At 38.5% G+C, this 20,623-nt stretch overlaps 1 protein-coding gene across 2 annotated transcripts in view; it reads right to left on the bottom strand.

Annotated features, from left to right (window-relative positions):
- Positions 1 to 8,940: 8,940 nt before the first annotated feature.
- CD86 (CD86 molecule) overlaps positions 8,941 to 20,623 on the bottom strand; it is a 131,595-nt gene continuing 119,912 nt past the window's right edge. For both annotated transcript variants that reach the window (XM_012502118.2, XM_003275516.3), the window contains exons 6-7: positions 11,963 to 12,008; positions 8,941 to 10,637 (exon numbers count right to left, since the gene is read on the bottom strand). In XM_012502118.2, coding sequence (XP_012357572.2) covers positions 10,541 to 10,637; positions 11,963 to 12,008 — 143 coding nt within the window. In that variant the 3' untranslated portion in view covers positions 8,941 to 10,540. The remainder of the gene's footprint in view (positions 10,638 to 11,962; positions 12,009 to 20,623) is intronic.

The following is a 20,623-nucleotide window of genomic DNA, read 5'->3' as shown; positions in this document are numbered from 1 at the left end:
GAATTTTAGAATAGATGTTTCTAATTCTGTGAAAAATGTCATTGGTTGTTTGATAAGAATAGCATTGAATCTGTAAATTGCTTTGGGCAGCATGGCCATTTTAACGATATTGATTCTTCCTGTCTATGAGCGTGTGATATATTTCCATTTGTTTATGTCTTCTCTGATTACTTTCAGCAGTATTTTGTAATTCTCATTGTAGAGATTGTTCACTTGCCTAGTTTAGCTGTATTTTTTTTTTTTGTGGCAATTGTGAATGGGATTGCATTCTTTGGTTGGCTCTTATGTAGGATGTTACTGGTATATAAAAATGTTACTTTGTACCCTGGATACATTGATTCTGTATCCTGAAACTTTGCTGAAGTTGTTTATCAGATCGAGAGCCTTTCGGAACAGACTATGGGGTTTTCTAGATATAGGATCATAGCATCTGAGTGTTTCTAATGCCTAAGACCCTGATTATCAAGAGTTTTCTTATATCATAACTATATTTCCTGCTGCAAATAAACCACTCCTAATAAGTTCTCCATATAAGTAATTTCTCAGGGAGAATGAAAACTTTTAAAATTCTCATTGCTATGCCGTCTTGTTTCTTTAAGTCTTCTACAATATATTTTTTCCCAGCCAAAACACTTTAAACTCTGAGAACAGTCACACACGTTAATATGCATGGCTGGTTTGGACACAGGAACAAGAGTTATTGTTTTTTAAAAAAGCATTCCTTCCTTTTCTTTTCTTTTTAAATTGATAACAGGAGTCTCAAAAATACTCCAAGACTGTAACTCCAAGAGAGTTCAACAAACGCATTGAAAATTGGAGGAAAACTAGTAAGCGTGTTTTTTAAAAAAAGTGTAAATGAACTTATTTGATTGGATGGGTTGACTTTTTGAAACAAAAAGTGGAATAGACTTGTTTTTCCATCAAGTGGACACAGCTCAACTGTTCTTACAGAGGTTGAGACCTGAAACCTGGGGGGCAAATACTTGATGTGTGTAGTTAAAAAGTGGCAGATAGACTGGTGGAAACAGCATGTAACTAGTTTGTGTCACCAGTTAGCATTGTAACTATACCCTAACATGTTCTAATAATAAGCTTCAGGTATATGTTCTGGGTTGCAAAATATGAATTTAAGAAAATGTTTTTATTATTTGGCAGTTAGTGATCTGAAAGCAATCAGTTCCTGCTTCTTTCCTCTGGTCTCTCATGCCAGAAATTAGCCCCTACCTCACCCCTGTGCTGGGTCTATGCTAAAGAAAAGGATCTTTTCAACCTGGTGACTAAATCAAAAACTGTGATTTCTAATACTATTTCCAATATGCTAGCTGTGCCTGGGCTATCCAACTTTTCCAACATTATATTTTAGGATTTCTTTTTCTCCATATCATTTGAGTGCAGAAAGCTCCTGTGGTCCACCTCCAATAAAGCAGCTCCTGTTAGTTTCTATGTCCCTCTGATTTGAGTTTACTTTTGTTATGGAGTCTACCTTGCCCTGCTCATGGTCTGATAAACTTGGGCACCAGGATCTAATCTAGAAATTTCAGGAGGCTTCTGCTAGTTCAGCTCCTTAGAAATGCCAAACTTGTTGAGGCTAACTGTGCCTGTTTCCTAAATGGTTTACCTGCCTCCAGTTTGCCCAGCCCTCCCCGATACAAACCATCCTCTACACGGCTGCTCCTCAAGACAAGGGCTTTCAAATATCTAAACTGGGAGCCTTTGGTCCTTTTTATTCTCAGCTTAACTGCTTAGAATTTCATGTTATGTTTAGTAAGGAATGAGCTTCCTGTTATCTTCACAAAGAAGTAGATATTATTGATTGTCTGGAAATAATCTTGACAAAGGAAAGATAAAGGAGGTCCCAGGAACTTGGCTTTGGTCTCAGAAGGTAAAGATGGAAAAGTTCCACATGCATAAGGTGAGAGCATGAATCATCTCAGTCCCTAAGCTGAGATCCTGAGAGTGGGACTTCATGTGAGGCTGATGCAGGAGGAGTTGTAGGAGCATTTCTGGCTTTCAGCAGGGTGTTTGGAAGATTTCTGGGCTGAGTGTTATGTGAAAGAATCCAAGTCCACACCTGTTAATCCATGTACAGCCCAACCTACAACTCCTCTTACATCAGCCTCACATGAAGTTGCCATCCTCCCACTGCTAATGCTCACTCACCATCCTCAAGCCCACTCTGTTGAAACAAGCTACCTAATTGCTTGTTTGTTGTGGCTCTTTTATCTTTCTTTCCTTTCCTTTTTTAAACAGTATAATCCTCATCTTTTGGATAGCTCTTGATCCTGTAAGGTAGGTAGATATTATTAACCCTATTTTACAAATAAGAAAACTGAAAATCAGAGAGATTAAGTAATTAGCCCAAGGTCACACAGTCAAGTGTACTGGTGTCAGGTCTAGCTGACCTGAAGTCCATGATCTTCCTTCATTATGCTCTGTTGACACTTGTTTTCCAGCTCTTCCAGTTAACAGGAAGGTTAGAGGGGCACAGTGGGGTGGGAAGAACCCTGGACTGAAAAATCAGGAACCTGAGTTCTGGTCATGGCTCTCTTTGATATTGGGTGAATTACTCCTTTCTCTGCCCTCATCTGCCACATACAATGGGAAGGTTCTCCTCATTGCTTTCTGAATTTCTTCCATTTCTAATAGACTGTTAGGACAATTTAGTGACTTTTTACTCTGTACTTGGTATATTTAGGAAACTGAGTTCACAATGTTTAATCTAAGTCAATGTTATAATCAGATCATGGGAAGAGAAACCACTTTGCCACATGCTACAAGTAGTGTTGATCTGGCATTACTGCAAGTGAGGACCACTTTCTGAAATAAGTTCATGTATACTTTTGAAAGACTTCACAATAAAGTCATTTAAAAAGTTCTGAGTGCTCAAATCTTTATCAAATTACACTTGTTTATAAAAAAAAAGTACTTCATTGTGCTTGTGATATGTGGATAGGGAAAATATAAGTCGTGCCAGGAAGGAACTTAGTTTTCTCTGAAGGCATCATTAGTAGACACGGTGTCTATGGTTCCCCCAAACTTACGATTCTGATTTAGACCCTACATGTATAGGGTCTTACAAATACTGAGATATGTTCCCTTTTCCTCATCCACTAAAGATAATCTATTAATCATTGTAATTGAAAGTGTAGATTAACAGGAAGTGGTTTGAGAAGTGGAGAATCTTATGTGCCTCTTTATAGATATAAGAACTACTGATTCTGATCTCCTTTCTGTTTTCTTCATGATCCATACCTTTTATCCTTCGTGCTTGTTAATGCACTGTTTACAAGAAAATAATTTCTTAAGAAATGTATAAGGGACAGAGATAACTGTTTACATAATGAGAAGCATTTTTTGTACATGCTGTCAAACTTAAAACATAGCAAGATTCAGAAATTTTGACATAAACAGGCATTTCTCCTTTTTTATTCTACTTCACCTTTTCCAACACTCCACACATTCTTGTGCATGCCAGTCTTTGTTTTCTGTTTCCCATCTCTCCATACCCTGCTTCCCAACTCTTGTGATACCTGGCCCTTATCTTCCAGGAGAGTCAAGGACAGTTTGACTTCTTTTAAGCTCTAAAAGTATATGATTTCATGAAATGAGAGGTTTGCTAAAATAAAGGGGTAGATAGATGGAGCACCTTTACCTTCTGTGGCTTCCTATTGGTTGGAAAGAGCTGGTCTGGCATGAATGTTCTGAAATAATAAGTCCAGGAGGTAGAGATGGGTAGGGGGATGATTACCCTGGATGGTGAGAGGCAGCATTTTTAGGAACTAAACCAAATCACACTTAGAGTGAGAAACCAAAGTCCTTAACTGGGAGGAGCTAATTGACTTAGCAAGCCAGAACAGTGGGGAAACCTAAGAAACAACCCAATCTATGCCCCAGAATTCTCAAAAGCCTCTGGAACTGGCAGGACTGGTAATCCATTGAGGGCAAAGCTTGAGGGAATGATGAGGGCCAAAATGAGGGGGATTGTGAAAGTTCTTTGATCAGCAGTTGGAGTTGCACTCCCTTTTCCCACACAACACCACTGGGCAACTTCCCTCTTCCCACCCTGGCAGAAGTTTGGAAACTTGTTCTCTGGAGAGGATAAAGCAGAGAGCATGAACAGAGAGACATCTCACACATTTGAGGTAGGGCTATCGTACTAAAAACACATGGAGTAAGTAAATTTATGCATACTGAATAAGGAATGCAGAGGTTCCATCACTACTCACACCCACCCCTCTTCTTTCTCTTGGCTCCCAAAATACTAGCAGCTATATCTCCACCTTCCAAGCAAGATACTGAAAAATTACCAGCTCAAAAAAGAAGATCTAAAAATGATTTCCTAAAAATGTCTTACTCCAAATCCCTCTACCATGAAGCTAAAGTGGACAAACCCATCCATAAACTCAGATTCTCCAAATTTTTAGTTTTTCACTCTTAATTGTGAACAGACAATCAAGTGTCATCAGACAGCTGGGAATCCTTTAACATGGATGATATAGATCAAAGCAAACAAACAGGAAGAAATAACTTGGAATATAAAACTTTAAAAACAAACAACCTAATCATTAATATCCTAAGAGAGTTAAGAGATAATATTTCAACCATTAGGAACAGGCTCCTTGCAAAAAGAAACATTCAGAAAACAAAAAAGAGCTCTGAAAAGAAAACATGACAGCAGAAGTAAAAAATACAACAGAAAGGCTGGAAGATAAATTTGAGGAAATCTCTAGGAAATGGAACAAAAAACAAAATATGGACAACAGGAGAGAAAATAACAAAATTGGAGGATCAGTCTAGGAGATTCAACATTCAGGAATCTGCCATTCTAAAATAAGAGACTAGTGAAATAGAGGGGAAAAATAATCAATGAAATAATTCAGGAAAATTTCCTGGGAGAGAAGGACACCAGAAGAAAAGTCCATTTGAGTGTTAATCACAATGGACAAACAGGTATTTCATGACAGAATCTTAGAACATTGAGCAGATTCTAAAAGCTTTCATGTAAAAAGATAAGGAGTCAGAATATTTGTAGATTTCTCAAGAGCAACACTGGAAACTATGGACAATGAAAATAATTTCCAACCCAAATTTTTATACCAAGCAAAATTATTATTAATAGTTAAGCAGGAGAGTAAGATAAAGACATTTTCAGATACATAAAATTTCATTAAATATATTTCCCACAGATCCTTTCTCAGAAAGCTGCTGGAGCAAGCTACTGAAGGATATGCACCACCAAAGTGAGGGGGTAAATCAAGAAAGACAACTATATGGACATAGGAATCGGGAGATCCCTTCAGGTAACTGTTGCTCAGCAGACCTAGGGTGTAACTTGTTCAGATTGGAGCAGGTTTTAAACTTTGTGTCTAAGGACAGTGAAGGATTCTATATCTGTAAGTATCTTTTCTTCTGAAGTGAACAGGTAGACATAGTAAAATCCAATGGAATCTCACTTTTATTATAAGATCCACAATGATGCTAGAATATTGGTGAGAATGAAAACTTATACATACAGATGTATGTTTTTAATATGAAGGATTACACTGAAGACTGATGTCAATCATCCTAGCAAGAGTATTCTGATTTCTTTAGACTGTGGTGTAAAGTAAAACCAAATCTGCCTGAATAAGGGGAATATGTGTATGTATGTGTACACCCACTTATATATAGGCATAGTGTGACTATGAATGGATACCCAGGAAGCTGGAGTTCAGAGTTGTGTGGCTAGGGAAAGGGAATGTGTGGGAGACCTTTTCACTATTTACCTTCTTGTTTCTCTTGGTGTGTTGGACAGAATGCAGGGTAAGAGAGACAGGAGACTGGGATCAGTTGGGAGGTGACTGTCATGTTCTTGGTGTGAATAAAGAAGGTCCTGAATGAGAAAAGAAGAGGTGGGTGTGAAAGTGGGAGGAATGCCTTCCTGGCCTAGTGATGACTGACAACAGAATGAGGCAGGAAGGAAGGGGTGAGCAGTGGGTGCTGAGGGAAAGGTTGAATGCAGTCATCAGAGATGACTCTTTGCTTTCAAGCCTGGGTTAATGTATTAGTTCCTTCTCACACTGCTAATAAAGACACACCCAAGACTGGCTAATTTATAAAGGAAGGAGGTTTAATTGACTCACAGTTCAGCAGGGCTGATGAGGCCTCAGGAAACTTACAATCATGGTGGAAGGGGAAGCAAACATATCCTCTTTCACAGGATGATAGGAAGGAGAAGTGCCAAGCAAAAGGCAGAAAAGCCTCTTATAAAACCATCACATCTCATGAGAACTCACTCACTATAATGAGAACAGCAGCATGGGGGTAACTGCCCACATGATTCAATTACCTCCCACTGGGTCCCTCCCACAACATGTGGAGATTATGGGAACTACAATTCAAGATGAGATTTGGATGAGGACACAGCCAAACCATATAATTTCACTCCTGGCTCCTCCCAAATCTCATGTCTTTATATTTCAAAACACAATCATGCCTTTCCAACAGTCCCCCAAAGTCTTAACTCATTCCAGCATTAATCCAAAAGTCCAAGTCCAAAGTCTCATCTGAGACAAGGCACGTACCTTCTGCCTATGAGCCTGTAAAATCAAAAGAAAGTTAGTAACTTCCTAGATACAATGAGGGTACAGGCATTGGGTAAACATACCCCTTCCAAATGGGAGAAATTCGCCAAAACAAAGGGGCTACAGGCCCCATGCAAGTCCAAAATCCAGTGGGGCAGTGAAATCTTAAAACTCCAGAATGATCTCTTTTGACTCCATCTCTCACATCCAGGTCATGCTGATGCAAGAGGTGGGCTCCCATGGCCTTGGGCAGCTTGGCCCTTGTGGCTTGGCAGGGTACAGCCCCTTCCTGGCTTCCTTCATGGGTTGGCATTGAGTGTTGGTGACTTTTCCAGGTGCATGGTGCAAGCTGTTGGTGGACCTACAATTCTGGGGTCTGGATGATGATGGCCCTCTTCTCATAGCTCCACTAGGCAGTGCCCCAGTGGGGACTCTGTGTGGGGTCTCCAACCCCACATTTCCCTTCTGCACTGCCCTTGCAGAGGTTCTCCATGAGAGCTCTACCCCTGCAGCAAACTTCTGCCTGGACATCCAGGTGTTCCCAAACATCCTCTGAAATCTATGGGGAGGTTCCCAAACCTCAATTCTTGACTTGTGTGCACCTGCAGGCTCACTGTGCTGAAGCTGCCAAGACTTGGGCCTTGCACCCTCTGAAACCATGACCTGAACTATATCTTGGCCTCTTTTAGCCATGGCTGGGATGCAGGGCAACAAGTCCCGAAACTGCACAAAGCAGCAAGGCCTTGGGCCTGGCCCAGGAAACCATTTTTCCCTTCTAGGCCTCTTGGCCTGTGATGAGAAGGGCTGCTGTGAAGACTTCTGACATGCCCTGGAGACATTTTCCCATTGTCTTGGCAATTAACACTTGGCTCCTTTTTACTTATGCAAATTTCTGCAGCTGGCTTGAATTTCTCCTCAGAAAATGGGTTTTCTTTTCTATCACATCATCAGGCTGCAAATTTTCCAAACTTTTATTAAACATAAGTTCCAATTCCAAACCATATTTTTGGGAATACATAAAACTGAATGCTTTTAACAGCACAAAAGTTACATCTTGAATGCTTTGCTGCTTAGAAATTTCTTCTGCCAGATACCCTAAATCATCTCTCTCAAGTTCAAAGTTCCACAAATCTCTAGGGCAGGGGCAAAATGCCACCAGTGTCTTTGCCAAAACATAGCAAGAGTCACCTTTATTCCAGTTCCCAACAAGTTCCTCTTCTCTATCTGAGACCACCTCAGCCTGTATCTCATTGTCCATATTACTATCAGCATTTTGGTCAAAGCCATTCAACAAGTCTCTAGGAAGTTCCAAACTTTCCTACATCTTCCTGTCTTCTTCTGAGCCCTCCAAACTGTTCCAAACTCTGCCTGTTACCGAGCTCTGCCACTTACAAAGTTAACAATGTTGGGTAAATTACTCTGACTCATCTCTGTGTTTAGATTTTCTCATCAGCATTATGGGCATAATATTCCATTACCTACATCACAGGGTCATTGTGAGGATTAAATAGGATAATGAGTTTAAAGGTTTAGATGAGTGACTGGTATATGGTAAATGTGAAATAACGTTAGCTAGTACTATTCTGCCTAATGACCTCTTTCAATCTTCTTTTTCTTTCCCCTAGTCTTAGAATACAGCAGTTCAGAGAATTTAATATACAAAGGAGAGATGTTCTCACCAAAGGGCATGTTAATATTTCATTCAATCTTTAAACAGATATGTTTTGAGAGAACAAAAAAGAATTCTGAAAAGAATACATGATAGCAGAAATAAAAATACAACAGAAGTTAGAAGATAAAGTTGAGGAAATCTTCAAGAAATAGAACAAAAGACAAAAATATGGACAATAGGATAGACAACTATCTTAGTTACCTGGGATCCATTGGTGAGAAATTAAACACATTCCTGTCCTCACAGAGTCTAGGTCATTTTCTTTTGTCCAGAGTTTTCCTGGCTCCTCTCACACGCTGTATGTATATATGCATCTATTTTATAATCGTGGTGTTTTCAAGGAATATTTTTACATTAAGCTTTTGTTTAATGTACATATAAGCTCATAATTTTAAAATTACACACTACAGGTTACAAACTCAAAAGTAAGCTTCCATTCCTTATTCCAGATTTCTTAGTTGTCCTCAAAAACAACCGTTCTTACTTGATTTTTTATGACTCATTACTGAGATAAACATATAGAAGTATACAAGCCTCCTTTCTCAAATAATGGTAGGGGAAAGGGAGGAGAAGATATAGGATGCATCAGATGCTTCTAGCCATAGAGATGTAAAGAGAAAGGAAGTACATTCAGAGGACAGAGCAGGGAACATCAGACCACAAGGGTTGAGTAGTACTCTTGAAGCCAAAGCAGAAAATGTAGACTTTTAAATGAATGTAATAAGCATTTATTAAAAACTGTGCTGCACAAAACATGTTAGAAACTAGCCAGGTGCTAGGAGTCTAATCAAGGCAGGGGCAGGGTACACACATGGGAATATTACATGGACAAGCTTGTCTAGCATGGCAGTCTACAACCCTTGAGGGTTTACGTAAAATAAAGGAACATTTTTGTGGCCCAGGCCCCCCAGAGTTCTCTTTAGGTTTGGGCAGAGACTGCCCCATCCCTTACTGATCCCACCTTAGAGCCAGTTTTCCGAAGTCATTTCTCCCAGTATATCCGTCTCTGTACGCAATTTCCCTCTGGTTGCCTTGAGCAAAAACAATCATCCAACTCAAATTTGCTAGCCCTGTGCTGGGCCAGCCCATGTTCCCGTAGGACATCTGTAGGCTAAGTAAGCCTCTGGGTGATCTGCGTCTTGGTCTTCCTAATTCCATTGCAGCTCCTCCTCTCTCAGCCAGGAGTGGGAAGTCCTAAGCTCCTTCCATTCATCCCATTATCAAGATGATGGCTCTCCCTCCCCAGCTCTGCTTCCAGGAAGATGACATCCCAATAACTTGGGTATCACCAAAACCCCTCCCTGACCACCAGGGAAACTGCTGTCTGTCTTAAGTCCATTTGGACAGAGTGTCCATCTGTTGCTTGTTTCAAGACTTGTTGATGGGGCGGACAGACCAGACATTTCATGTATTTCTGTGGATCAAGATCTCTCTTTTTTTTTCTCTCTCTCTCTTTTGAGTATTGTGATCTCTTTTGGTTCTTTCACAGCTTCCCCAGGCCATCTCACTAGTCAGTTTTTCAAGAGAAACAGGGTTCACAAGCTCCAGCATTTTCCTGTTTATTCAGTTCTCTCCACTAGGGCTTGTTAGGCAGGGCAAGCCTCCTCAATATTAGCAACAGCCCAGACAGAAGTGGCTCCAGGTTCTATCTCCGCCTCTCCTAATTTCCCCAAATTTAAGTCGGTCTGCTCATTGTTGCCTGTGCCCTAGTACTTACTGACCCTGACAGGGAGCTGAGAACTCCTTAGCAGGGGTAGACTTTTCTCTAGAGTATAGTAATCACACTATTACAGTACACAGATCTCTGTGTTTCAAAATATTAACACTGAAAGGTCATAAATACATAACTCCCACCCAGACTGAGGAGGTAGTTGTTTAGTCACAGATACACAAGATTTAGTGGGGCACCAGCTTAGAATTCTGGGCAGATAAAAGGCAGTTTTCCAGAAATTGAGAGTTCTATTTAAAAAAAAAAACACAATCTATGAAATTAAGAGAAGAATCTGATCTGGAGGAGGTATTCGTCCTAAATTTTATTTCCAGGACATGAACCATTAAGCTGGACTTGGCCCATAAGTGTGCTCTGAAGTGGAAAGAAGCAATAAGAGAATTAAAGTCTGCTCTTGGCATACGGAGCAGAACTAGAGTTACAGGGAGGCTATTCCACTTAGAGGGAGTCCTGGAGCCCCCTTACTACTGATGGTGATGTCTTTTTGCCTTCTGGAAGAAATCAAAAAGGTTGCCCAGAAACTTACAAAGGAAAGGGTAGAAAAAAATCAATACTTGTATGGGCTTTACTCTTTAATTAAAAACATGTATCACTTTTGTCGCATGAAGGTGTCTTCGAACTTTTAAAAACATGCTGGGCTTCATCAGATCTTTCAGGTATATGGATTCTTTCTCTGGAAAAATAGAAGAAAAGATTAGGTGATATTTCACAGTTGAGCTACTTTCTTTTTCTAGATTTCAGTGATAGGGCAGAATAGAGGTTGCCATTGGAATAGCAATGAGGAGAAACAAACTATTGAAGAGAAAGGTGGAGAAGGCAAGAGAAAAGAACCACGGTCTACACTGTCATCTATGCTTCAACAGCTACCCTTTATTTCTGCCTAGCCCTTCCCATGGCCTCTGCTGATTCTCTGCTGCCTGCCCTCTGCAGGCTCTTCCAGACCATTTCTGAAACTGAGTCTGACAGGGTAGTCAGGATTACATCACCCTTTCTCATTGTCCAAGGGTGCCTGGAATTATTAGTCTTGTTGCTAGAATCACAGTGGCTGGTATATCTGGATTAGTGCTGGGCACTCTTGGTTGTCTCTCCACTCTGGGCGTTATGACCCTATCTCTGAAACCAGGCTTGTGACTGAGGGTTGCTTTGATCCTATGGGTATGCAGTCAGAGCCTGGATATTCCTGAGAGCTTAATTTCTCAGGAGGAATAGAGGTACAGACTATCTGATAGCTTCACGTTGTGAAAGGACTGATCACCACGAACTTTTATGTATTCATCATGCATCAATCATTCTTTCAACAAGCATTTATTGAGAACCTGCTATATGCCAGGCACCATGCTAAGTGCTAGCAGCGTAATGACGAGCTTAACTGGTATGGTCTCTGCTCTTCATAGAATTTAGTTTAGTCTAGTTTATAGCGTTTAATAAGATAATTACACAAATATGTAAGCATAATCTGGTGTTATTAAGAAAAAGCCAAGGGATCCACATGACACTGTAACAAGTGGACGTTTTCTAGTTTGGGAAAGGGTTTTTAAGAAAGTGCTGCTTGAGGCAAGATCTGAAGAATGAGGTAAAGAAGTGGCAGAAGAACATCTAAAAGGGCCATAACAAATACTAAGATGCTCAGGCTGAAGCCAACATGTTATCATTCCCCACTTCTTCATTTATTCATTCCACACATGTCACTGTGCTAGGTACTGGGGTTACTGTGGCAGACAAGATGCAGCCCATGTTCACCACCTCTGAAATCTTTGGTATTGACTTTTACTTGACCATGACAGAGCTTGTCATGCTTTCTGGGCATTGTGCATTGGGTACCCTGCCATCCATTAACAGGTTATTTTCTTCTAGATCTTAACTAGTCTTATTTTCCTCTCCCTCTCCATTAGTTCAGGTTTGCTGAGGTCTCAACACGCCTTAGGCATAAGCCTATTCAAGTAACAGGCACTCTGGGGATTATACCTCTCTCATCAATGTCTCAGGGTCAGGATTTACCTTTTCTTGGTCTGTCCCCTCTCTTCCCTCTCCATTGTGTTGGTTCCTGAAAGACACCAAGAACAATCTTCAAAAATGTATTCCTCATAGATACAAAAGAAGGAAAGGTTGAAAAGGCTTCAAAGTTCTGGGACTCAGAGAGAAATTGTTGTGACTTTATATATGGAAGAGATAGTTACTTAAATGATGCAATTTCAGAGGGATTGGGAAGAAGTTTCTTGCATTCAAAAAGTATATGCCTTCCCTTGCTCACTGTGCCTTAAATTCTAACACTGGAAATAGATTTTTCACTTATAGCTCTATCCTGGCTAACCAAAAAATACCATTGGGAGGGGTAATATATTTAGTTTTAGCAATCGTTTTGTGATTGGAAGAGTTTCTAATCCTTTTCTGAAAGCAAGGTTTAGAAGGAGGAGGAAAAGAAGTCTTAAAGATGTTGATGCCTAAATGGGCTAGCCAGATGGTGCTAAGAATATTACACGATGTTGCATGGACAAGTCCAAATGGGAAGTTTCTAGCCAGCTAGACCTCACAAAGCCTGAGTTGCTATTGATAGGGACTTGCTACTGACACAACTTGGGATGTAAATTTCTCTAGGCTGACTGTTGTGATGATGCTATTGTCCCACATAAAGCCCAACAGGTTGCTAACCTGGGTGTCCATGGAGGTATTTATAGACCACAAGAATCCACTCAACAATACCTCTGACGGTTTTGTGATTCTATCTTTACTAAATAGAGCATTCTTGAACACTTCCTGTCATTGGAAGTTCTCTTTTATGTGTGTATGTGTGTATTTAAAAACGATCAGCTTTTATGAGGCCACAAAGTCATAAGAATGATATAATGGACTTGGGTACTCGGGAGGGGGGAAGGGTGAGAGATGGATGAGGGATAAAAGACTACACATTGGGTACAGTGGACATTGCTCGGGTGACAGGTGCATCAAAATCTCGGAAATCACCACTGAAGAACTCATCCATGTAATCAAAAACCACCTGTTCCCCAAAAACTATTGAAATAAAATAAAAATAAAAGATAAAAACAATCAGCTTTATGGAGGTATAATTAATAAATAATAAAACCCAATCATTTTCAGTTTAGAGTTTGGTGATTTTAACGAATATACATAGTCACGTAACCACCAGCACAATCAAGATCGAGAACATTTTCATAAGCCAAAATATTTCGCTTTTCAGCTGATTCCTGTCCCCCATCCCATGCATAACCATGAATCTTCTTATGATAGTTTTGCTTTTTCTCAAATTTCATATACATGAAATTGTATAATGTGTATTCTTCTTGTGCCTGGATTGTTTCACTTAGCATAATGCTTTTGAAATTTATCTATGTTCTTGTGTATTATTAGTAGTCCATTCCTTTCTATAGCTTTGCAGTATTTCATTGTATAAATATACCACCACCAACTGATGAAAATTTAGGATGCCAGGTTTGGTATTATGAAACAAGCTGCTATGAACATTTGTGTATGAGTCTTTATATATTTTTAAAATTTTTGAAATTTCTGTTTGATAAATGTCTAGGATTTCTGGGTTGTATAGCAGTACATGAGAGTTTCAGTTGCTTCATATCCTCTCCAACACTTGATGTTTATCAGACCTTTTAATTTTAGACATTCTAGAGGGTGTGCAGTGGTATCTAATTATAGTTTTAATTAATCTGATGACTAATGATGTTGTGACTGTGCTCATCGGCCATTTGTATATCTTCTTCTGTTATGTATCTGTTCAAGTCTCTTGCTTCCTGTATTTTATTAAATGGATTGTCTTCTTACTAATGAGTAGCAATATGTAATTATATATTCTGGATACAAGTCCTTTATCAGATATATATTTTGCAAACATTTTCTCCCTGTCTGTGGTTTGACTTTTCCTTTTTTAAACAAAGTCAAGGAACAAAAGTTTTCCATATTGATGACATCCATTTTATCTTTTTATGATATGGTTTTTGCTTTCTGTGTCCTATCTAAGAAGACTTGCCTAACTTAAGGTTACAAAGATTTTCTCCTCTGTTTTCTTTCAGAAGTCTTTTCATTTTAATTCTTAATATATAAGTTACTTTGTGTGTGTCTAGGTTCATACTTTTTCCATGTGGATATCTAATTGTCCCAACACTATTTGTTGAAAAGACTATCCTTTCTGCATGGAATTACCTTGGTACCGTTGTCAACAGTGTGAATCTATTTTTGACTCTCTATTTTGTTCCATTGACTGATATGTCTGTCCTTTTACCGATGTCACACTATCTTAATTACTATAACTATATAGTAAATATTGAAATTAGGTAGGTAAAGTCTACCTTTGTTTTTTTTTTTTTGAGAGGGAGTTTCGCTCTTGTTGCCCAGGCCGGAGTGCAATGGCAAGATCTCAGCTCACAGCAACCTCTGCCTCCCGGGTTCAAGCCATTCTCCTGCCTCCGCCTCCGGAGTAGCTGAATTTACAGGCATGCACCACCATGCCTGGCTAATTTTGTATTATTTTTAACCTTTGTTCTTATTTTTCAGAATTGTTTTGGCAATTGTAGGTTCTTTGCATTTGCCTATAACTTTTAGAGTAAGATTTTTAGTATCTATTAAAGAGCTTACCAGGATTTTGATTGTGATTACATTTAATCCATAGATCAACTTGGAGAGAATGGATGTCTTAACAACATCTAGTCTTCTGATTCATAAACATGGCCTATGTCTCCATTTATTTTGGTTTACTTTAATTTCTCCAGTAGTAATATTGTATAGTTTTCAGTATATAGACCTTGTACTTGTTTTGTTAAATTTATTTCCAAGTTTTTAATATTATTTGATGCTATTGTAAATGCTATTAATTTTTTTCAATGTACAATTGCTTGTTGTTAGTATATAGAAATAATTGATTTTGTGTATTGACTTTGTATCCTGTGCCTTTGCTACACTCACTTATCAGTTTTAATAGGTTTTTGATAGATTCCTCAGGATTTTCTACAATCATGATCATTATTTGTAAAAAAAAAGACAGTTTTACTTCCTTTCCAATCTGTATGTCTTTTATTTCTTTTTCTAGTCTTGTTTCTCTGGCTACGACCTCCAGTACAATGGTGAACAAAAGTAGAGAGAGTGAACATCCTCCCCATATTCCCCATCTTAGGGTAAAAGCAATCAGTCTTTTATCATGACATATTATGCTAACAGAAGAATTTTTGGTAGATGTCCTTTGTCAGGTTGAGGAAGTCATCTTGTATTCCTATTTTTATGAGAGTTTTTCTTTCCATTTAAAACTATGAATGGGTATTAATTTTGTCGAAAGTTTTTCCTGTATCCATTGACATGATCGTATGTTTTTTTCTTTTTAGTTTATTTATGTAGTAAAGGTTATGGCCTGATTTTTGAATGTTGAGCTTACCTGTGTTTCTTGAATAAACCCCACTTGATCATGATGTATTATACTTTTAACATATTGCTAGATTTTAGTTGCTAATTTTGTTAAGCATTTCACGAGAGATGTTTGTAGTTTTCCTTTCTTGCAATGTCTTTTCCTAGTTCAGTATCAGGGCTCCCCTGCCTTCAGAGCAGCCTGGACTCCAGGCAGTAAACTAGAGCAATCATAGGGCTTATCTCATTTTTTCTTTCCTTCACTCAGGGACTACAATTTTCTGCTGTCTGTCATCTGATCTCTGAAAACAGTTGTTTCATATATTTTGTCTGCTTTCTAGTTGTTTATGAAAGAGGGCAATTCCTATAGCAGTTAATCCTTTGTTGGAGGAAGCAGAAGTCTATTTCTTCTGTACAATTTTAAAGACTATTTATTTATTTATTTTTTTATGTTTTTTAAGATGGAATCTTGATCTTCTGTCACCCAGACTGGAGTGCAGTGGTGTGATCTTGGCTCATTGTAACCTCTGCCTCCCAGGTTCAAGTGATTCTCCTGTCTCAGCCTCCCGAGTAGGTGGGATTACAGGTGCCCACCGCCACACCCAGCTAATTTTTGTATGTTTAGTAGAAATGGGGTTTCACCATGTTGGCCAGGCGGGTCTTGAACTCCTGATCTAAGGTGATCTGCCCACCTCAGCCTCCAAAAGTGCTGGGATTGTAGGCATGAGCCACCACTCCTGGCCTAAAAGACCTTCTAATTGTTAGAAAAGTCTCTCTTAATTCTTTATACCCTCTCATAACCTTCATTCATTGAGATGCTCTTCAGAGTCATACTATTAAGCTCAATCTTTGCATCCTATGGTAGCTCTTCAGATATTTGAAGACAGCATCTCTGTTCTCTCCAGGCCTTCTTTCAGGTGAAGCATCCTCAGTTACTTGAGCTATTTCTTAACTGACTGAGTTCCTAGATGCTTTATAAATCTGGTTATGTTCTATTTTTGTAAAGTTTCTTCTTAAAAATAATGGTGTTTTTAAGGACATGAATAGACAATTCTCAAAAGAAAATATACAAATGGCCAACAAACATGAAAAAAAGTTCAATATCACTATCAGGGAAATGAAAATTAAAACCACCATGAGATAGCACCTTACTCCTGCAAGAATGGCCATTATTAAAAAATCAAAAAATAATAGATGTTGGCATGGATGTGGTGAAAAGGGAACATGTTTACACTGCTGGTGGGAATGTAAACTAGTACAAACACTACAGAAAACAGTATGGAGATTCCTTAAAGAACTAAAAGTAGAACTCTACTATTTGATTCAGCAGTCCTACTACTGCATATCTACCCAAAGGAAAAGAATTCATTATATGAAAAAGACACATGCACATGCATGTTTATAGCAGCACAATTTGCAATTCCAAAAATAAGGAACCAACCTAAATGTCCATCAACCAATGAGTGGATAAAGAAAATGTGATAAATATACCTCATGGAATATTACTCAGCCATAAAAAGAAACAAAATAATGGCATTTGCAGCGACTTGGATGGAACCAGAGACCATTATTCTAAGTGAAGTAACTCAAGAATGGAAAAACAAATATTGTATGTTTTCACTGATAAGTGGGAGCTAAACTATGAGGATGCAAAGACATAAGAATAATATAATGGACTTTGGGGACTCAGAGGAAAGAGTGGGAGGGGTGAGGGATAAAAGACCACACTGGTGCAGTGTACACTGCTTGGGTGATGGGTGGCACCAAAGTCTCAGAAATCACAACTAAATAACTTATCCATGTAACCCAAAACCACCTAGTTTAGTTCAATAGTTCCCAAAAAACTACTGAAATAAAAATTTTGAAAAAGAATCTTATTATAAATGTAAAAAAAATGGTGCTTATAGTTGAATACAGTATTTTTGATGTCTTCAGACTAACACAAAATAAATTATCCTTTTATACCCATGACAAAACAGTCACCATTTCAAAAAAAGCCACTATCAAAAAAATGAAAGCAGACAATTAAAAGGTAGATTCTAAACTTTTAAATTTGATTACAAATTTAGCATTTTGAAGGGGAAATGTGATGATATCACTAACTTTCCATTTTTCCATTCACAGAAAAACTGTGAATATTTCTGTTTAAATGTTGGTTAAAAACAGATCATGAGGTCAAGAGATCAAGACCATCCTGGCCAACATGGTGAAACCCCGTCTCTACTAAAAATACAAAAATTAGCTGGGCGTGGTGGTGTGCACTTGTAGTCCCAGCTACTTGGGAGGCTGAGGCAGGAGAATCGCTTGAACCTGGGAGGCAGAGGTTGCAGTGAGCTGAGATCGTGCTGCTGCACTCCAGCCTGGTGAAAGAGTGAGGCTCTGTCTCACATACAAAAATAATAATAATAATAATAATAATAATAATTTGTTTTGAAAAAGACACTTTACCTTTAAGAAATCATTCCTGAAAGAGCTGAGACTCCTAGGTTTGTTCTAGGGAGGCAAGTTGTAAAAACCGTTGTTGCTAGGGCATTATATACAGATTTCAGTCACACAAGACCCAAATGAGGAAGTAAAATTTCAGGGGGAGATATTTTAGTCTTTCTCCCAATGGGTAAGCTGATAGGGTGATTTCTGTTTGGGAAAAGACAGTAATTCATAGTTATAAATTCTCATGCCTTATCTGCCTTATTTGACGAAACAAAAAAAGAGAAGAGAGATTGGAAACTGGCTAGAATAACTATGGCATTTCCCTTTTATTCATTTAAACAGCCTAAACTGGATAAATATATACAGTTGAGGCATAGAAAAACTATAATGAGAAAACATTGGACAGGACTTTTGGTGCCAAGTTAGTTAGTTTGAGGACTGTCTCCTTTGAGAAAAGGATTAACACTGGAGTAGGAGGAAGCTCCACTTTTGGAGAAATTCCTACCAGTTATCAGTAAGCTTGTGTCTCTGTGGAGGGATCTGCTGTTTCCACATTGGTCTCTTGGCAGAATTTAGCTCCTTATAGTTGCAGAACTGAGATTCTAATTTCCTTAATGGCTGTCAACTGAGAGCCACTTGAGCTTCTAGAAGCTACCTACATTCCTTGGCTCATGGCTTCCTCCTTCCATCTTCAAAGCTAGAAATGCTGGGTTGAGCTTCTCAAGCTTCAGATCTCTCCTCCTACTTCCAGTTCATTTCTCTATTCCAGCTAGGAAAGATTCTCTGACTCATGTGATTACATTGGGCCCACCTGGATAATCCAGGCTAATCTCGCCATCTCAAGCTTGGTGCCTTAATCACCTATGTGAAGTTCCTTTTGCCATGTAAGATAACATATTACAGGTTCTGGAGTATAGGAGGTGGACACCTTGTGGGGGGCATTATTTTGCCTATGACATAGCCAATGCCAGGAGTACCCACAAAGCAAGGGTAGATATTGCTGAAGTTACAGAATCCAAATTTACAAATATATCATATCTATAATGGCATAGTTATACCTGTTGCACCTCCTTCCCTACAGTGATAGCAAGGCTTCTCTCTTTGATCGAACTCATTGGCTTGGATGACTGTCTGAATAAATAACTTTTTCTTACCAATATTCTTCGTTACATTCTTAGGGGTCATATATGTGCCACTCAGCCCAATCTGACCATCTTATCTGTACCTACATAGCTTATTTAACCACCTTCTAACTTCTCACGTGTGAACACACATATCCTCTTTATCTCCCATATCTAGTCTCCTGATATTTTTCTGATTGCCTCATGGGGGAAGAAACATCCTTAATCTTTTTCTCTATCCTTTCTTTGTTTCATTTGTAAGATGATCATTCTAATGTGAAGAAAAATTTAGGAAACAGCTTATTCCCAAGATGTAAGTCGCTTCTTCATATTTGATTAATTTTAAACGGCAATGAGGTTGAAAGAAAGGGAAGCTCAAAACTCTCACATTGAAAAGTGAAAGCCTGGACAAGCATGATCTGTCTTTACATCTGTGCTATGAATTTTATACTTTTATATCATAGAAATCTCTCAGCACACTCCATACCTTGGCAGTTTGAATGGCTCTGCCACTGCTTTGTATTAATTTATTTAAATTTGATCACTGCTCCCCAATTTCTTATTTTTAAAGTACAGCAGGATGCAATGAATGACTGCTAATGTCATCCATCTATTTTCTAGATAGATTTTAAAATCAGTGTACTGAAAAACAAGATGCTGGCCAGAGGCAATACTCACCTTGTGCTTTCTACCATAAGTGAGTAAGAAGGTTACCTTAATTATTAGTACCAATCAAACTAATTACTACTGGAGGCAATTACTGAGATAAAGTCCAATCTTAGAACCAGCCCAAACTAAAAAAAGGCATGGCATTATTATAAAGTTAGGGACCACTTTGTCCCCATTAAACATTTTTATAACTGAAGTCAGTGGGGAGGGTGTTTATAATAACAAAACTACTGGACTAACTCAAGTGTCCAAAAAATGAGGTTGGTTAAATAAATAAATTAAGGTGTATCCACATAAGGGAATATCTTGCAGCCGTTTAAAATGATGCTGTAGAATGATATTTATGACACTGAAAATTGTCTTGCTACATTTAGTATAACAAAGTTAGAACACAGTACATATATTATCCAAACTGTGAAAAATAGCCCTTATGATAATCCTAATTATGGAAAACAACATAGATAGATACATAGAAAAATCTTAAAGATAGGCACCAAAAATATTTGTGTAATCATTTTTTCTCATTAGTGGAATTATAGATGATTTTATTTTTGTTATATATGATAATGGATATGTATTACTTAGAAATTAGTAAAAGTTAATATTGTTTGTTATAAGTCAATGGGCAATAATTCGTCTAACTTATTTCATAAGAAACCTAGATTTTTTAGAGACGGGAAGCTGATTCTTGTGGTCATTTAGCAAATATCCCTGCTTAAACACCACCAGGTCCACAATCTTTAACATTTAGGAGTGGTTTCACCATTTTACTTTATGTATATGTCACAGTAACCTCATGAAGTGAGGTAGATAAAGCAAGTAATAATCAGTTTTCCCTGGAAACCACAAGTACATTTGTAAACCTGAGGTTAGAAGTGTTGCCTTTCTTTGAAGTCCAATAACAACATTATCAGCTGCTGCCAGTCTGTATAGGCTCAAAACTCCAAGGGAAAACGTTTTTTTCCCAACAACTTCCTGACTTTTTGCCAGTCTAGGCTCAGTCAACAAACTCCAGAAGGCAGCCAGCTGATTGGAAAGTAGGTGCAAAGTGGCAGTCTGTGGGGAGGACAAGGACTGA

Source organism: Nomascus leucogenys, chromosome 21 (assembly GCF_006542625.1).
Source record: "Nomascus leucogenys isolate Asia chromosome 21, Asia_NLE_v1, whole genome shotgun sequence".
Taxonomy (NCBI): Eukaryota; Metazoa; Chordata; class Mammalia; order Primates; family Hylobatidae; genus Nomascus; species Nomascus leucogenys.
Note: the sequence above shows the minus strand (reverse complement) of the source record. Positions and strands in the feature narration are given on the sequence as shown.